General features: G+C 46.3%; 2 protein-coding genes across 7 annotated transcripts in view; both read right to left on the reverse strand.

Annotated features, from left to right (window-relative positions):
- Positions 1-4,028: 4,028 nt before the first annotated feature.
- On the reverse strand, positions 4,029-4,740 carry LOC108104667. Its single transcript, XM_017210856.2, has one exon. The coding sequence runs from the start codon at positions 4,565-4,567 to the stop codon at positions 4,103-4,105; it is 465 nt and encodes a 154-aa protein (XP_017066345.1). The 5' UTR covers positions 4,568-4,740; the 3' UTR covers positions 4,029-4,102.
- Positions 4,741-5,081: 341 nt separating this feature from the next.
- The window catches only part of LOC108104664, a 108,851-nt gene continuing 94,699 nt past the window's right edge, over positions 5,082-19,233 (reverse strand). For 5 of the 6 annotated variants that reach the window (XM_041817995.1, XM_017210854.2, XM_041817994.1 and 2 more), the window contains 9 exons: positions 17,141-17,320; positions 16,061-17,024; positions 15,693-15,834; positions 15,371-15,603; positions 14,858-15,312; positions 14,685-14,790; positions 7,622-7,797; positions 7,173-7,564; positions 5,082-7,113 (listed from right to left, as the gene is read on the reverse strand). In XM_041817995.1, the coding sequence (XP_041673929.1) occupies positions 6,069-7,113; positions 7,173-7,564; positions 7,622-7,797; positions 14,685-14,790; positions 14,858-15,312; positions 15,371-15,603; positions 15,693-15,834; positions 16,061-17,024; positions 17,141-17,320 (3,693 nt within the window). In that variant the 3' untranslated portion in view covers positions 5,082-6,068. Of the gene's footprint in view, positions 7,114-7,172; positions 7,565-7,621; positions 7,798-11,864; positions 12,484-14,684; positions 14,791-14,857; positions 15,313-15,370; positions 15,604-15,692; positions 15,835-16,060; positions 17,025-17,140; positions 17,321-19,233 lie in introns of those variants that run through there. The other variant, XM_041817998.1, reaches the window with a different exon arrangement.

Below are 19,233 nucleotides of genomic sequence, written 5' to 3' on the forward strand. Positions count from 1 at the left end.
GACGAGCTCTTCAGCGGGGTGTAGCAGGTCAGTTGGCCATAAAATGTTTGTCTTCCATTAGGCCAAGAAGCTCGCATGCCAGCCAGCCAGCCAGCCAGCCAGCCAAGTCACTTTGAGTCAGAGAAAACAAAATAAGACTCGTAATAACTCCCTGCCAGCCGAAATGGAGATGTCAGCTAATGTAGGCTCCCCAATAAAACCCATCGGCCAGGCATATGACAGCATTATGATGTGGTGGGGAAATCCTTTTCCCCAAATCTCAGGTATATATCTTTTCCCTCTCAGTTTTGCTTAATTCGCGTGACTCGCGTGTCTCGCTGCCTTTGTTTTTTCTACCTCTTTCGGCATTGTCTCCAGTCACGAATGCAGATTTCGAGTGGGGGCTATGGGGGTTCGATCTCAGGTTGGGAAATATTAAAGCTCATGTTACGTGGCCAGTATGTATGTCAAATATTTGTAATTTCCTTGTGGCAGGAGCCACCAGCCTCCGAGCCGAGGTCAAGTTATCTTGACAACTTATTCAAGTTTGGCGGACATGGAACTGCAGATGGATTTAGGAGGGACAGGTATTCATGACATGGCCCCTGGGCTTTCGACCTGCCTGCGGCGAAAACTTTCTGCAGCTGGAAGTTTGCGCAGCTTAGAATGGCAATTAGTAGTTAGGAAGGTTTTTGGGGGGCTTAAGTGGAAAGAGGATCCCCACCAAGAAGTCATCAGGAGGAGGGACTAAAAAGCATTAATCTTGACAAATTTTTACGAAATGTAAAAATGAGATGATAATGATAATGATAAGAATGTGGTTTAAAGGTATATAGATCGTATACTAACCCGTGATTACTTCTTTATCCTAATCCTAAACCAAATCATACGAACTAAGGGCCTTCCAGTTGGCAACCCATCATTAAGTTCTCTGCCACCTCATTAGTATGCCTGGCCAGATGTTTGGCAAATGTCCTGAAAAGTCCTGATAAATTCACTCAGTTGACATTAGGGATTCCGATTGATTTCGCACTGGGCCTGCCACTTTTGTCTCAGATGTTTGCTTTGCTGATTTACAAAACGAAGGAAAGGAAAACACGGAAAATTCGCATTCGCATTCGCATTCGGCTGTGCAAATGAAAATCCTTGTGGCGAAAATATTCAAATGTGCAATATTGACACTTGATTTGCATTTATAATGGCTACGTGATTTTCGTTTTGGTTCCGGTTGAGGATTAGATAAGTTTGCGGTTTCTTTTATTCCCGCCGAGGCTACGCTCTGGCTCTGGCTGTTCCGGATCCTTGGCCGCACTCTCGCCGTATCTCGGCAATCTCTCCTGCCCGATGTGTTAATTTCTTTACCCCAACTGGTGACCTGTTTTTCGTCCTTTCAATTCCAGCATATTGCGCATAAAAAATTGAACAACTTTGCCTCGGGTTGTTTTCACCATAAAATAATCTTTTTAAGCCGAAAACAAATTACAAATAAGAGGAACGACGACCCGGAGTGGGAGCGACGACTATAATTTGTTCCATTTTTTCTTCGGCTGCTGTTTTGCATATTTTTCCTGAGTTCTTCCCCTGTTCCCTCCGCTCGCTGTCCTCTAACAAATTATAATGTATTGGAAATTGACAGAATTATGTAATGAATAGAAAATTATGCAAATTACAGCGCAGTTACATTTAACGGCACGACCTTTTCCTCGGCCTCTCCTCCGGGTCAGGGCCCGAACAGAAATCGAATTTTATTGGCAGCCCAGAAGAAGTGAATCCTCCGGCAGGTCGAAGGTAGAGAAAGGCACTTTTAAGGGTTTATGTTTTGGAATAAAAGGAAATGTTCTTAAAGCGAATGAAGAGAAAGTCTCTCTGAGCAGGAAAGTACATTTTAAGACTTAGAAAAGCTAACTCACAGGGTGCGAGTATTTTTTAAGACATAAAGAACATAAAAATCATCACCTGACTCAGATTCCTCCTAGAATTTCCTTTCCAAATCTTTTCCCTCCAGGAGATGATGGAATGTTTAGTTCATTAAAAGTCCTTCTGGTTTATCGGCGACTGGGGAGCAATAAGGAAAAGTTTCCCGCCCAGCTTATCGCAGACATCGTTTTTCATATTCAAATATTTTTCTTTTTGCGGTAATTAATCATCCAGAAAAGCAAAAAAGCAGGGACAGATAGAAAAATGTGTCTCAAGATAATGTCAACATAAATTGTTACGGCAATTTTCCACAATTTTCCTTGCGTTATTTATGTGGTTTCTGTTGTCCGTGTTTCTTGTGTGCCTTCCTCTCTGCTCCTCAAGTTTAAAGGTCTCTTGTAATTTAAAGGTTGTGCTTCGAAATTAGCCCGATTGGGTGGAATGGGAGGGGGGTTCGGGGGGGCATTCAATTCGATGTGTTGACTTTTGCTCGTGGCCAGCGGGACAAGGGCAGAGGTTGGAGTTGAAGGCCGCATGAATGCGGCATTTAATGAGCCTGTCAGCAGGCAGCAGTCAGCGCCGCTCGCTTTACTCACTTCACCTCACTAAACTGCCGCAAGTCCTGGGGTGAAAAGGGTGGCTATGTGTATAATCCCCTCCTCCCTTCCACCCCTCGTGCTGTGGTCAGTTTAATCACAAAGTTTAATGAATAGCTTAAGGGTTGAGACGAGTGTGTCGCCCCTGCCTGCCTCCGGTCAACTTCCTACCCAGCTTATTGGCAATCTCCAATCTGCCAGGCCAACTCGAAATCCAAATCAAAAACGTTTCTAAATGAGTAGAATGTCTAAGGAAGTGTTCTAGTTCTAGTCTAGTTTATATACCTCTGCATATAATTATATATATTACGGACACCCTCTTCTGCATGTGAGAAACGCATCTCATTTCCCTCTTAAAGGACGACATTTCATCACTATTCCTTACTTGCCGCAATCTTTTCAGCCATTATCTACCTCTTATTTCTCAGCGGACTAAAAATTATGTAAATTCAATTTTCAGCTCGCTTCCGCTGTGGCACGCGAACCGAGGAGCGTGCAACGAAGTCGAGGACCCTGGCCACACCCATCTCGCCCTGCTGGTAAGTAAACATATTATTATAATTGTTGAGCCTGTTCTGGTGCTCCTGTCCTCTGGTGGTGGTGACTGGTGACTCTCCGTCCAATCTGAAAGGGAATTAACCCTCGAGGCGTAAACAAAATTATGTTTTCATTGTTCGCGCACTTGACACGCTTAAGTTTTTATCATTTGTCGCTGGTTCAGGATCGCCTTGATCGAATGCTAATGCCGAGAGGGGGTTTGCGGATGTGTTGGGAAGGGATTGGGGATAACTTATAAAGCCTTTTTGGTTTCAGTCCTAAAAGGTGTTCGTTTCGTATCAGGGAAAATATTTTAGATTAGTTAGATACCATATCCCTCAATTCAAGACAGTATATAGTTTATATATAACAATAAAAGTAATAACTATTTGATATTCGCAATAAGTCCCCGCTTACTGCTGAGATGGAACTCTACAGTGGCATAACAGAGGTTCGTGTCTGGGCTTAACAGCAGACAGGGACGGCCATACAACTGAAGTGCAACGAAAGGAATGAAGAGATAGGGTAGTTTGTGTATTAGACAGAGAACACAGCTTCTATGAAAAGAGGGGAAATGGGATTTATATACTCGACTCCATTTCGATTGGTCATATGTTTTATATAAGCGAAACTTTCTTATTGCCGCCTTGGTTTGGGTTCTACCTTGGTCTTTGGCTTTGCACATATGTAGGTGGAGTTCCCTTGTTCAGGTCAACTTCGCAGTGCGTTTCATTTGGCGCAGATCCATCAACGTCAACGGACGTCCAGCCGATGCAGGACATTTGATGAAAGGCAAACAGGATATCAAAATCAGACGAGAGTAGCAAAGCCAAGAATACCAAATTCACTTTCCAAGGATATCAGTTGAGAAGAATATTCGGTATTACCACTGAATATTAAAAGATGTTACTAAATACCAGTTTCTCAGGTTTAAGTACTGTTTCTAGCTTAGAGATGCACTAAGGTGGTCGCAATTTAGCAGAAAATGATTTAAACCCATTTTATCGAGTGTGTTTTATTGCTCTGAAGTACAAAAAGTATGAGGTGGAAGGAAATCATGATTATTTTACGGGTTAGGGCGACACTGACTGTGGTGTTGGACTCGCCGCCGTAACAGGGTTGACCTCTTCTAAGGGCGTGTCCAGTAAGGTCGAGGCCAGGCTTAAGTCACTGCGGGACAGAGGTTGAATGGAGGCCCTCAGAGCGGGTGAGACGTAGATCGGCTGGAAAATGTAAATTTGGAGCTCGTCGTTGATTCGGATGCGGGATGGCTCCATGCTTCCCTCCCTTCTCTCGATCACTAGGGGCTTCTCCTGTTGTGAAAAGCGATGCCGGTAGAAGCTGGAGGCACGTCTTTCATCCGGAATCATCGACTGCGTCCGGGACCTTGTACCCGCCATTCGCAGCTGGGATTCATCCCCCCATAAGCTCTGCGTAGGCGACATCAACAAACTTTGGTGCTTTTCGCGCACCATCTCCCGCCAGTCTAGTGCCACCTGCTTCACATAGGCGAAGTTGCTCTCGTCTGCCAAAGCCATGGCTAAGCTTTATGGGGGTCAGCAGCGTCACTATTACTTCAAATTCTCTTAGGGGTCTCCAGGTGTTCCCGCTGATGCCACTATGTGTCGCCCTTTTCCCCTTATCCTAAGAGCATTTGTGGAATCACACTCGAATTTTGAATTACTGGTCTAGATCATTTTCAGTTTATAGAGAGGAAAGGTTTATAAAGCCTACTTAACTAACAGTCTTGACAGAGGTTATATTTTCTTCCCCCTTCAATGAAATTTCAATAAGCTACATTTTTTAAAGAAGAATTAACTACAGCCAACATTAATTTAGTTTACGCGGGGATTCCATTTACTTGTGGGAACATTTGCCCCAAATTGTTGCATACTTTTGGGAATCCGTTCATACTGCGCTCGCTGTCAGAAGTTCGCTTCATACGTGTTCGTAGCGCCGACATCCTAGTGATCGGCTGAAACTTGCTAGAAACAAACAACACGCCGCTCAGAAGTATGCTACAAAAAGTAGCCCAAAATGAAAGACAACCAATTTTTGAATACTTTTTCTTTAATGTTCTTGTGTATAAATGTTTTTCTGTTTTACTGCCAAGTGAAAGTTTTGAAAACGCACAAAGTATATAAACCTTACAAGTATTTTACATTGATCATCTGCCGGGAGTGAGTAAATCATAAACTAAGTCTAGTAATTCCAAACACGAACCTAAGAGACAATTTAAAGTAGCTTTTGCTGAATTTTTCTTATTTCAAAACAAGGTTAAGGATATCCTATTAATATAATAGACATAAAACGTACGATGTGTGGTGCTGAAGAGTCCTTGTCCTCGCACTGATTGTGTTTAGTTGCGTTGCATATAAAAATATAAACTCTGTTCATCGATCTCCGCCTGGGAGCTCTTAGCTGGCTCCTCCTCTGCAGTTGGCCTTTAGCTTCTTCTTGCTTCGTTGCCTTGGATTCTTACTCTCTTTTGGACTCCCTTTCGGATCCTTTGTTATCTGCTGACATCTCCCCGTTCACAGTTCGCATTTGTAGGCACTTTAGTGTTTTTTAAACAGAAAAGCATACAAAAACGCCACTAAACTGAAAATTATCTCTGTATAAATATTTACTGGGTAGGATCTCGCTTGATCCTTCTTGCGGCAGTATTCAAGTGGCTGTTCGTCGCCTAAGTACTTCTTCAGTGTTCAATAGAACTGCAACCTAAACTCTCAGGAAACTAACCGAAATAACAAATATATCCTTACTTTTAATCGCGTTCCTTTCGCGCTCGCTACCTAAATTAGACATATAAAATGGGGCTGCCTCCGGATGTCGAACTCTCCCGGACAGCGCTCTGTTCTGCCTTATAAAACCTCGAGGGCGAGTGACGCGCGCCAAAGGCGAGCTAACGGTGCTCTGCCTGCGTGGCGGGGTTGCGGTTGCGATGGTTAACTCTAGTTACAGCTGTTAAATGCCTTAACATAACGTAACGGTAACCTACAACGATTAGCGGCCTGCTAAGTAAATCGAATTCCGTCCTCAGATCGGAGGTGGTCCGCGGATGTAGCGCAGCTGGGGCGTGAAGCTCATGGACAGGTTGTTCAGGTTGTCGCAGCAGTTCGGCTGCATCAGACAGGCGGCGCAGAAGATGGTGAACAGGGCCACCTGCATAGGCACAGCCGCCCTTGCGATGCGCCACGCCCATCCGCGCTTGGAGGCCTGGGCGGGATCCACTTCTTCGGCATCTTCCTCGGAGCTTTCCAAGTTGAAGAGCAGAGAGGGATCGTCGGAGGGGTCGTCGCCGCCATCTCCACTTGCCAGGATTTTGACCTGCTTCAGCACCATCTTCTGCTGTTCCGGGCTGAGCTGCTGCTGTTCCTCCTCCTGTTGACCTACTCCAGTGTTTTTGGCTTGACGCGCTTTGCGAGCTCCTTTGCCGCGTTTTCCGGGCACCTGGGGTTGACCGTTGCCCTTGGCAGCGTTCTTCTTTACCTGTCCATTGGCTTTGGGCTCAACCTGTTGGCCCTGATTCTGTTGGGTCTGCTGTTTCTGCTGGTGGCTGGCTGCCGTGCGAACAATCAGATCCCTGCAGGTGTTCTGCAGGTGCTTTAGCTCGGCCTCGGCACTCTCCATTCGGGCGGCAATCGAACGCATGGCTTCGCTTCCCGGTGCCAGAGCCAGTTCCAGCTGCTTGGCCAGGCGTCGAAGAACACCCAAGCGTCGCTCCCTCTCGGATAGGCCACCGTCGGAAGTGGCGCCTCCATCAGAAATGCCGGAATCGGACAGAGAACCATTCGAGGCCGTAAACTTCGCGATGTGGTAGATGTGATTGGGGTCCAGGTGCTGTTGTACGGCCAGAAGTTGCTCTTGGCTAACGTTGACCTTCTCCGACAGCAGCTTGGCCACTAGTTTGACGTTCTGGGCCAACTCTATAGGCGTGGCTTGTCCCTTATCCAGAGCTCCTTCGAGACCCTTCAGTGTGCCTCTATCCTGGCCCAAGGCCAAGTGAAATTCACTCAGGCCGGACTCCAACTGCCGCCAGGCGATCAGCGAGTTCGTGAGCATCTCCAGCTGCGTGTTGATTCTGTCGATGTAAGTTCCAGATAGAAGAAATCCAAATGCAGATGTCAGGGGTTAACTTACCTAGCATCCGCCTCATCCCAGGCGCCATACATGTCGCTTACTTCGTTCTTCAGGTGCTTGTGGAACTCCTGCTCCGAGGACATCAGGGAGTGCACGTCCCAGCCTGCCGTGGAGGTGGAGGCTTCTCCTGTGGCGAGTGCCTCCACTTGATTACCATTGCTGTCGGTGACCGTGATGGCCACTGCTCCGCTGGCCGGAAGGTCCTTCTGGTCCCCGGCGGCCTTATCCTTCTCCATGGGGTTATCCTGCGTGAGTTGTTCGGACTCCTGTTGTTGCTCCTGCTCCTCTAAGGCGCTCAGCAGTCGCCTCTCTTGCTTAGTGAGCCAGCTGTGGACGGAGGCGTTGAGGCGCAGCATGTTGGTCCTATAGCTGGCCAGTTGCGACTGCTCGAACTGCAGAGAGGATGAGGTTTAGTAAAAGGCAGAAGGTTATTGTATTCTTGCACTCACCTTAAGAGCCTCCACGGCGATTTGGATGGCCGGCTCCGTGTCGAGGAGCTCCGGGGTGGGCTTGTCTCCCAGTCGCTGCAGCGAGTGCTTGAGCACGTTCATCTCCTGCTGCAGTTTCCGGGCAGCCGAGGCATTCTCGCTCCAGCTGAGCAGGTCCTCCCAGGCGGCGAGCAGATCTGCGGGAAAAGATGACAAGCGGGAACCGTGAGGACGTGGTCGGTTAGGTGCGGCAGGACGGTGATTCGAGTTAACAGAGTTAAATGGTGCACGAGAGAAAGGCTACTTAATTGGGCGCTGGCAATCTCATTTCCATTTATAGTACACTTCCATTTCCACTTTGCTCCAGGAGCCCTTGGTAATGAATACCTTTCTCTAAACGCTGGCGAACTTCAGCGGAAAGTGAAACTCTGGGCCGGCAAAGAAAAACAAATAAAAGAAGGGAAAGAAAAGGAAAACAGCCGCAGCCCCAGCCGCTGCAGTTAAAACTTTGCAATCGCTTTGCGGTTGTGGGCGCCAGAAACAGAAAAGTTTTCTAATTGAAAATGTTTGGCTTAAACGGTTGGCGCTGCATTTCCAGAGGCCCCTTTGGCTGCCATTTCCGACTGGCATGTAGAATGTTTGTGTTGGGGTAATCACTCTGCGTCGATGTTGGGCGGACTGGAACCAGAACCAGAAGTTTGGTGTCAACCCTAGCTGAGCAAAAGAGCAAGCAAACAGTGCGTCGACCTTCTGATACCTCGTATTATACACTTTTACTGATATTTTAGGATGTCAAACTAACAAAGGAGTTGTCGGAATGATATCCTAGGCAGCGAGAGGGCTATTACACACTTACAGATCTAAAAATAAACAAAGACTCACTTCCACCGGAGTTAACTCTTACGAAACTGGACTGGAACACCTCAACAGCTGCACTTCTTTGTGATCTGCAAACCAAAATCGAAGTACTGGCGACAAGTGCGTGTGGCCCGGTTGGCTTATTAAAACGCAATGCGTAATGTGAGTTTGCACAAATTGCTTTCACCTTGGGGCTGGCCAAAAACGGTGTTTTTACCAGTTTATTTCTTTTTCAGATTTCGGCTGTGATAAGAGGCAGAGGAGGATGCAACGCACTCGCGGAGAAGGATAAGCCGAGCCCAACCGATCCGAACTTGTTGGCAGCCAAACCGAAACTGGTTGAGTGTACTTCAGTGTAGCTGCAGCGGAGCTGAAAGCTCGACTTGGATACCCTTGGACTGCACCAAGTGGGCGGACGACGGGGAGCGGCCAACCCACAAGAGCAACTCGAGCGGAACCAAAGCGATCGAGAGCGAAGCAAGCGGAGTTTTGTAAAGGGATCGAGAGGGGGTTTCATGCCAGGCCTAACAAGTTAATTAGGCAGCGAACTAAGAGTGAGCTGATACGATATCAGTAATACTAGGATAGCTTACAACAAAGGTTAGTATGTACTCCCACAATCCTTCTGCCTTCTAATGCAAATGGCTAATATTATAGGCTTTCAAGATTTAATAAACAATCTTGAAGATTTCAATCTTTGCAACTAGATCTCATTTTTCTCAGTGCACACGCACTTTGGCGGGGTCTTGGTGCTTGCGTTACCCAATCTTGTTGGAAATCAGTCGTCCGGCGGTTTAAACTCGTTGCAAGTTCGAGTTTAGAGTTGGTGCCGCTTTACGAAGATTGTTTTTGATCGGATCTGGAGTTGGAGTTGGGGGCCGGACTCCACCTGCTTTCCGGCAGATATTGAATAATCCCCGCGAGATAACTTCATGACAGAGGCAAAAAGTGCACATAAAATTGATTAGCCATTATATCTGGCTAAGTGCGAGAGATTACTGACCCGCGAGATACTTTCTCTTTGCGTTAATCAAACCGCATAAATGCTCATATTTCACGAAAGCGAATCATTATAATTAAGCTCTAAGACAAGTCTTCCCCAAATAGTTTTCATTTCAGCGAAGAAATTTTCAGCGTTTCATCACTTTGAAGCTTCTTCGCTGACATGCAAATTCGCCTGCCGCTGTTTTGTCTGTTTTTTGTATTAATTGCAGCGAATTTCGTCACGATAGCTGAAATGCAAATAGCAGACGAAAACTGCAAAACTGCAAGAGACCGCACAGGGGAGGGCGGGGTTTTTGGCCAAGGTCGTTGACGTTGGCTACAGTTGTTGGCCACAATGGGAGAATCGTATTTAACGTGGGTGCTGCTGAGAGGTGTTGCTGGGAGCGAGAGAGAACAAATCAGAGAGCAAGTGCCATAGTGCAGTCATACAAAAGTGAGAAATTCATATCTGAGCTCATTCCAAAAGCTATTAGAACGAAGATAATTAGAAGTTATATGATTGATGATCGCTTTCATGATCGGTTTTGCATTCGTTCCCTTCTAAATTGAAGACTAAACACCCAACGACAACCTCAATTTAATTAAGTTTTCCTTTCCCGACTTGCAAGGATAGGATACCCAAAGGAGTAGCGTGACAGAGGGCAATAAACAGAGCCTAGAAGGTGTGTCCTGGATTTCTTAACAGAAATAACCATAGATACTTCCATCCACCTTAAATGGAATAACGTATTCTATAGATAAAACACAAATCGAGGCAGGTGAGGTAAGCAACGAAAGCGGAGGCAACCGCCTAGTCGCCTGACCTAAGACACAACCCAAAATATTTGCCAAATTAATCTTGAATACTTATGAGCGAGCGTAGCTGTGTGGTAGCAGACAATAATTATAGACAATTAGTGAAAAATATTCATGAAGCAACGTCGGTCGCTGGATATTTTTAAACGCTTATTAACTGCTGATTAGATTGCGGCAGAGAACCAACCGAAAATTACCATAGAGATGCTAAAAATGCTGGAACTGCGAATGGATCTGGGGAGCGGTGTTTCTGCATGAATGAAGTAATAAATCTCCCCAATCAGGCAGGAAATTCACAAGCGGAAATCGACAAAGCACTGCAAATGGTATTGCAAATGCAAATGGAAGTAGCCAGTTACTGCGGTTCAGTGCCCTCCGGAGAAACGACTTGAACCACTTTGGCCAACCACAATTAGGAGCAACTTGAGCTGGTTCAATCGGTTACCTTAGATCTCGTTTCTAACTCTGATCAAGCGAAGGTCAACCACAAATGGGGCAAGAGATCCGTTTTTAATGACTCGACTTTATCGAATGACAACCGAGAACTTGAACTTGAGCAGCGCTGGCAGAAAAAACAGAAAAGTTATGATGTAATTGAGGCAACCGGTTCCGGCTTTTCCCGCTCCAAAACTAAAACAATCTTGGAAACTTCAAAGGGGAACGCCACCATAAAATGCTCGCTATAGGAGTGATCACTGTTCTGCATTTACCGTTAATTAGCGGGTCGACGAGGGGCAGCGGCGCATGAAGTGCATTGATGGTACAGTAAGCACCCTAATTAGCGAGCCAAGTGTCTGATGGCCTGGCCAATGGCCACTTGCAGCCCGATTTGGCAGCTTGAAGATCAAAGTCGGTCAATGGGTCTGGCAGAAACGAGTGGCAGAGTCCGCCAGAAGAATTCTTTATGTGAATTGCGGCAAGAATGGCGCAATAGCTAGCGGATCTGCTAGAAGATCTGGAGAAGATCATCAAGCACTCAAGTGGCGGATTTATGATGTAGAAGAGTTCCCTGCTGCTTCTTTAGATTCTTTGAGATGAGAGCTCTCATATGTGGCAACAGCTTATACTGGCCTCATTAAGAGGAGAATAAAATGCAAATAGCTTAAGCTGAATTTGGGAACTCAAAATACCTTCTATTGCAATGTTAAGATCAGACCAATTATTTGATATTATCTTTAAAAGTTCCTCTAATTGGCCTAAACATTTCTACACCTCCTAACTTAGCTACATTGTCATTCCACTCCGAACTATAGTGTCATGCTAGGGCATCTAACTAGCGTAATTATGGGTTTTCCTAGCGCTGAGCTTAAATCTCTCTTCTCTCATACCTCTAATTGCCTGCCTAGTCACCTGCCTACTTAGCCCGACTTTTCCCTCCAAACTATCTTCGCTTGTTTTCCCTTTGTGAATGAATCTGCCCTGCTGGTTTCACTCTTATCTTACTGTGCGATCTCTGCCTAGTGCCTGTGCTCCGCCTCACCTTGGCCCCTCGCACTGTTTACACCTGTTTCCCAATTATGTTTACCCCACCATCACATCATCTCAGTACACATAACGGGCTGTATCTTAGTCTGGCATAGTGTTTGCTCGGTGGCCAAGTGTTTACCTTGCTCCGATGACGAACGCGACGTGTTGGTGGAAGAAGTGGCCGAAAAGCATTTCAGTATGTCCGTCTGGACGGCCACGCTGACTTTCCCCATTGTGCCTTTGGAGCTATTCCCTGGCAACCCTCGGCGGGAAAGGCTCTCTTCAACCCCCGCGTGACCCAGATTCCCTTTGTTCGATGCGCCACTTGAAATCAATTTTCGTAATCAATTTGAGTTTTAAAGCATTTCGATTCCGTTTTCCGGAGCACACAACACAGATTATGGGAATTTCCTCCGTAATTTAAGCAATACTTCAATGAAGTTAGTTTAGGTTCGAAAACTACCGCAATTTACGCGAAACTCTTATAACGAACAGGAACTCTTATACAAGGGGTGACCCTGGTTTTCATGAATGGAACTTCTAGTGGGATTTTTCGACAGGCTTAAGTAACTTAGTTATGTTCTTATCACAGCTCTTTTTGCGGAATTATGCGAGTATCTCGTTGGATTATTTCACACATTTCGCGGAAGCACGTTAAAAATTAATTATAGTCGGGAAACAGAGAACGACCGCTTGGAACGCGCGCAGAAATTGAACTGAGAGCTGTGGAGAGACGAACCGCCACGCAGAGACAGCTGAGAGCTGAGAAAAAGGGGAGACAGTTCGAGCGGCAGAGAGCCAGAGGGCAAAAGTAACGTGCTCGCCTAGCACAGTTATTTATTTTCGAAACAGAACTTTTTTAAAAAACAGAAAATAACAAACGTACTTAATTTCCTTTTAAATATGAAGTAAAAAAATAGTGTTTTTGAAACTAAGAAGTTAACTTTAAACGTTCAAAGAGCATGATAAAATATTTTTATATTTATTATATATATTTATATTATTATATTTCTCTTTGTGTAGAAAAACATTCAGAAGCTAACACGCAAACATCCCAAAGAGAGAACTCCGAAACAGAGAACTTTTGAACTTGGTTTCGTCATACGCAATCCCTAAAAAGACCGTTTTTATTCTTATATTTGTATATCTATAAGGCGCGCTCAATAGATGCGAGAGATCAAGCGGAAACAAAGGCCAAGCCGCATTACCAAAAAAACACTCTCATAAGTCTATATTTCAAAAGGCGACGTCACTTTTTCTAACGCAACCAAAATAAATTATAAACCAGACAACGACAACAAGCGATGACGACAGCCCAAAGGCCAAAAGCTGAAGCTACAGTTTGGAGAGCACACACAAAAGCGCTACCTAGCGACTTCTACATGAACCCCTAAGTCTACAGTTTGAACAAGTAAAGCTGCAGTTTTGTAAGCACTGCGGCCAGTTCTTTGCACAAATAGACTCTGCAAGTTTTTGAACCAGCCCTCGCATATAAATTAATTTTCCACCAAGTCATCACATTTGTTTATAAATACACGTTGCGGGCGTGTGACGTCAGCGGGCGAAAATAAATTTGCTCTTGTTGGGGGTCAGAATTAAGCAGCTGGCTAAAAAGTACCTATACTTCTGCGATTTAAGCAGATTTATGTATTCGGAAAAACTTCAAAGAATTTGGAAAATTTTTAGGCAATTTAAATGTTTAGAGGCTTTCAAGTTGCAATGCTTTCAAAACTTTATCGCGGACGCAAACCATGCCATGTAAAGAAATTTTCCACTGAGGTAATAAAAATAGATATGTCGGATTATAGATACCTAGTCTTGAAGAATAATGAAAATTGCCAGTTAATAGTCCTTATGGGACTCAGATAAGGTGAAAGTTAAATATAAATTAGATATTAACCGACTGCCAAATATGGGTCAGTCGTTGATAAGGTCCTTAAAGCTAACAACTTAAAGTAGATTATTTGGGTTATCTCAAGATCTCTTCGAGAGCAACTGAGACTTGAGCACACCATTACTGCTTCGGGACGGGATCGATATTAGTGCTGGACTAAATGATCTGAGTAACTAAACTATAAGCAATCTAAACACGACAGTTATTGGATTGTTAAATTAATTTGTTAATACATTTGACAAAGACACAAGCATTAGCGGCATTACGTGGAGTTAACGAACGGATGACAAAGTGACAGAGTGACAAAATGACAGAACACCAAAATAAAAACTAAATTAGGGATAGTTCACGGGACAAACGGATACAAACGCAAGTTGAGAATTGAGAATTATAACAATTTTAGTTTTGCTTTTGGTGTGTAGATTTTATTGCCAAAAAGTAAACAAATGCGCAAGAAGAAAATGAAAAGAACAAGTAAAATAAGATTATTTGAAATAATAATAAAATAGAACAGAAGGCGATTAAGTTGCGTAAATAACTTGATAAGTAAATTCGATGCGAAATGCGTTTTGTCAAATGCAAAAACAAACTTTCTCCAATCATACATCATATGCACTATCGTAATACAGTGGTTTAAAGATCAATTTGAACAGTGATCAAAGGCATCCGTATAATACATGCTTTAAGCGCGGACTTGGGATTTTTAACTCTGTTTTTTTTTTTATAACAATCCCCGCAAGCTGCCGAACAAGCGGCCGAGGCGCCCGCCGGGCCGGTTGACCAGCTCGTAGAGCGACCTCAGCGTTCCCGCCAGGAACCGGTAGAGCGTAAAGTGCTCCAGCATGTTGCTGACGTCCAGCACAAACTCGATCACCCGTGCCAAGAAGCGCGTAATGGGTGCACACTGGCACTCGGCCACCTGCATCAGCTGCCGGGAGTCCCCGGATTCCGTGGGACTGCGGCTAGGAGGCTCAGTCTTTGGCCGCTGCCTTCGGCGCCGGCGTAAGCCGGCTGATACGGATGATGATGATGGTTTGCGTGGAGGTGGTGGAGGCTGGAACTCACCTTTTGTCTGGCCAGCGCAGTGGTTGGACAGCACGGTGCCGGGCGGACCGCGCAGCACGGCCTCCAGGCAGCGGATGTTGTCCCGGCAAGTGTTGATAATCTCGTTCTGGTTGGGGATTAGGATGTGCCTGAAGTTAGTAGGGATCTAACGAAGCAGCCGTGATCTGACTTACATAATCCTCTGGTCTGAGCAGATGGCATCTTATCTTCAGGGCTCTGGTGTCGTCCAGTCGGTCCCGACTCTGCTGCAGGAGGGATCGCATCTCCTGCTCTCCGTCCTCGGAGTCCGAGCCACTCGACGAGGAAGTGGTGGCTGCAATCAACTTGATGCACTTCTCCAGGTTGCGGGAGGAGCGTCTCCTCTCATCCGCCGTCACAGTGCGTCGCCTTCTGGTCGAAGTATCGCTCTCCGAGGTACGACGCAGCAGGGACTGAGCAGAGTGGCTCATTCCGCCGAAGTCCAGCTTCCGACCCACGGATTCTGTGCGTTGGTTAAGCTGCTGGCTGATGGACTGGCTCTTGGGCGTTGTCATTAGGGCGGTGGCAGAGGCAGACAACGAGGTCTGCGTCTGCAGTTGCTGCGGAGGCTGCTCCTTTTGGGGGCCAGCCAATGGGATTTCATCCATGTCTGGGGAGGGAAAAATTCTTGTTATATCCCAAAAGGAAAAAGGATTTTAACTCCCCACCTTGACACGACTTGCGCCGGACTTCCAAGGTCTTGCGACGGCGCTCGTACTGCAGTTCAAGGGCGCGTTGGCGGCGGGCGTGGTCCACGCTGCTGGTGATTGTCTCCTGGTTGATGTGGAGGGTCTTCAGCTCGTGCTTCTGCAGCGAGTCCATGCGCGGCGGCGAGAACGAGTCCAGATTGTTGGCTGCCGACAGAGAACTGCAGCAGTCCGACTGCGAGTCGATGAAATTGCTGCGGATGGGTTTGGTTTTGAGCGGTTATAAATAACTCTTGGCACGGCCTCAAAGGTCGCCCTCATCATTATTTTTGCCAGCACTCACCGATAGTCGTCGCCGAATTCCAAGAGACGCCGGGCCGCATCCGAGTCGAAGCCCTCGGAATAGTTCTCCGAGTTGTATTTCTCTTGGTAGTTGTCCCAGGCCGTCTCCGAGATGCTGCTGTGATGGTCCTCGGTGCTGAGTTCTATGGGGAAAAGAATCGTATTATTAAATTATAGCTAAAGAGGGATCTGGGAAGGAAGGATGACTGATAGCTAAGGAATATCTCAAGTAATGACTTGGAAGTGTGGGTGCATTGGCAATACCTTTGAGCCTGGTCTGAACCGGCTTGGGTGCTTGTGTGAGAAAACAGATAGATAGAGAATACAGTTCGAGTAGTCCTAAACCGCGGAAGTCTCCTCCCAACTCACCAGCTTGCTGCTCGTCCTCGTTCATGTAGTTGGACAGGGCAGCTAGGGCTCCCAGTCTAGTTTCACTGGCCAATAGGCCAGCCGTGGTGAAGGATCCCACTCGGAATTTGGGGAGCATCAATTGGGTCTCCCCAGCCTCGCCTTCGCCCAGTAGAGGAACTCCAGAAACGTCTCCCTTAGGACTCAAAGGGGCTGCCCCCTTTTGGATGCTAAGCAGGGCATTGGTGAACTCCTGCAGCTGCTGGGAGGACATCGACTCGCAGGACTTCATCAGCGTCTGGGTGAGATCTCCACCCAGTTCGGAACCTGAATCTGATTTCCTGCCAGCCGAAGCCGAAATGCGCTTCTTCCTGGCCTTCCTTCTTCTCAGGGATCCCTTACTGTCCGCCTTCCTGGCTGCATTGCTTCCCGTTCCCGAGGAAGAAGCAGCCCGCGGTCTTGGTCCCGGAGAAAGAGAGTCCAGGGCACTCTCACTGATAGAATGACTGGCCAGTCCTGGCGGAGAGTTCTCCACTATCCGAGACGTGGCCAACGTCAACTGGGCTGCATCTGTGGTCAACTGGGACAGACACGAGACCGACCATGGCCTCTCAGACTTGCGCCGCGTCTGTGGTCGCTTCACAATCTTCACGTTAAGGCTTTGATTGCTGCTGCCAAAGCCCAAAGGCGTGGTTGGCTGCCCAATGGGCTCTGCAGAGCCACCGATTCTCTCCGTGGAATTCCCATAGGAATTCGTGCTCGTTTGCATACAGGTGGCAATGGAATCGGTGAAGCCCTCCGAAGAGTCCGATCCCGCGCCGTTCGTTACTCCTCCTGCCACACCAGTTCCGGGGTGAGGCACTGAATCCGTTTCGGATGCCTCCCCAGATGCCTCGCAGTCATCGGGCTTGCAGCCTGGCAGGATTTCGTGGGTGCGGCTGCGGGTCAGCACTTGTGGGGTTGAGGGCTGGTGCTCCAGCCATTCCTAAGGGGAGAGATGTGGAGGTGGGTGATTAATAGGTTTATAGGATTTAGCTACATCTTTTTTACTATACATATATATAGATATATATATATATATAGTATCTTCACGAAACTCACCTCCACGCGCTGCTTGATGGGATGCGGCATGGTGACCTCGCGCTTCTTGACTGTCGACGAGATCTTAATGATGGAATGTTTCTGCTTGGTTGGCGTCTTCAGTGCGGTCTCTTGGGCGTCGCGCACCAAATGCTCGGCTTCCAGCACCAACTGCTTGATTGAATCATGCGAGACCTTGCCCTGGAGAGGAAAGAGGAAAAGCGGGGAGTGTGAGTAGCCGGCGAGGGAAATTTGTTTAGAGAGCGGAAATTAATGAGCGTGCCCAATCGGAGTTGCAAGCTTCAGGCGGTTGAATCAGTAGAGTCGTAAAGATGACTAAGTACAGTTCAGATTCAGTAAGAACTATCGTTGTTATCTTTCAAATACCAGTAGCTATATTATGCGGGTTCGAAATACGTTCCTGAGGAAACTAAACTTTCTCTAAGCTTGCAAACCAAAAACTTATCTGAGAAAACTTCAAAAATATTCAGTAAAATATTAATCACCATTCGATGAAATTGGGAAGCTTCACTGTAAGACCATCGAAATAGGAAATGCAGCGCAAGAGAGTGGAAATCTTATCAGCAAAGAGGGAAAGACTGCTTTCGGCTGTGGGAGTGTTTTCCTTATCGCTGAGAACTCATTTCCCCGCCCGCTTATCGCTATTTGTCACCCGTTCCCAGTGCACTTCAACGTCATTACTGTCGAGTGGATTTGAATGGATTGGGCTGGAGTGGAGTGCCGCGGGTGGGGGAGTGAAGTGGCGGCTTGAATTCGCCATACACTTTTGTCCTTATCTAGGTCTGTTTATATCGCTGACTTCCCCCCTCCACCCCACCTTTACTTTTTTCGCACATCCCATCAATCAAGTAAGTGGGTTGCTCACCAAGGTACTTTCTGAGAAGAAAAGCCGTTTCCTATGACAGAAGATATTATATTTAGGTGGCCTTTGCCAGTCTATTCACAATCTTTGGTTGAGTAACAGTATCTAAGTACGGGAGTTTGCCTGACAATTTACTTGATCTATCTTAGTAAACAAACCCTGTAAAGGCAGAGGTTCTGGTGATCTAATGAACTTTTTCGAAAAGGGTTGGGACTGCCTTAAACAGAAATCAACCGCCCAGCTTCGAAGACCGACTCATAATGTGACAACATCAGATTTCGGTTGCTTTAAGCTGTTTCCAGTTTACACATATGCAAACCACCGGAGCATGGCTAATTATTCCCCTGCAATTACGAAACGGTTTCTTTTATCTGAGTTTTGTCTCTTTTTACCGGGTCAATTGAACAATTTGAAGGTTTTCTTTATATGGCTTAGACAGATGTCGCGCACTGTATTGTATCTTTTGGAGCCCCCCTGCAGATGTCTTTTTATCGCAGCTCAAGTCAAAAACTCACTCTGGCCGTCAGTGGATGCTTAATCTTTGGCTTAATTTAATTAACAACTTCCTGCGGTGAGCGAGGCACGCGATTGCTGGCAGTTTGAGAACGACTGGTGCCAAAACGGAAACAATTTTCTAATGCCAAGTGAAAACGCCGTTTACGTTCGCGGCTTGTAGCTTGCCACAACTCCGACTTACAGTTACCGCTAGTTGCCCAGTGAGCGCGAAAAAGCGATTGGGCGTTTGTGATAATTAAAGCCAATTATTAATGCGAGTGCGGACGCCGGGCTGCCAATTAAGCCCAAAACTGGAAAGCCAGAGCTTCAAATACAGATACAGATGCGGATTCGGATTCGCAGTCAGACTCGGAGTCGGACTCAACTTCAACTCCTCGACGGCAGTGCCTCTTAGACTGTCGTCGCAGCTCTATCTGTTTCTGACCGTCCGAACCTATCCCGCTCTCACTCTCTGGGCCTTGACTGTTGTCGGTTTGGTTTTCTTGCTTTTATTTATATTTTTGCCCGCACGCAACATGTTTTTGGCCAAAATCTAATCGCGTTAATGTCTTTTAAGGAAAACGGGGCCAGGCAAATGCTTACAGTTTCAGAAGAACTACCTTATCGGTAATACTGATATCACACCATCACATCACGTTCTATTTAAAAGAGTTTTTCATATTTCTGCACTACTTTTGTTATTACCGACATGTTTATTAATTTAGTTGGGTGTTAA

The sequence above is a fragment of the Drosophila eugracilis genome, unplaced genomic scaffold (assembly GCF_018153835.1).
Source record: "Drosophila eugracilis isolate 14026-0451.02 unplaced genomic scaffold, ASM1815383v1 contig_2088, whole genome shotgun sequence".
Classification (NCBI taxonomy): Eukaryota; Metazoa; Arthropoda; class Insecta; order Diptera; family Drosophilidae; genus Drosophila; species Drosophila eugracilis.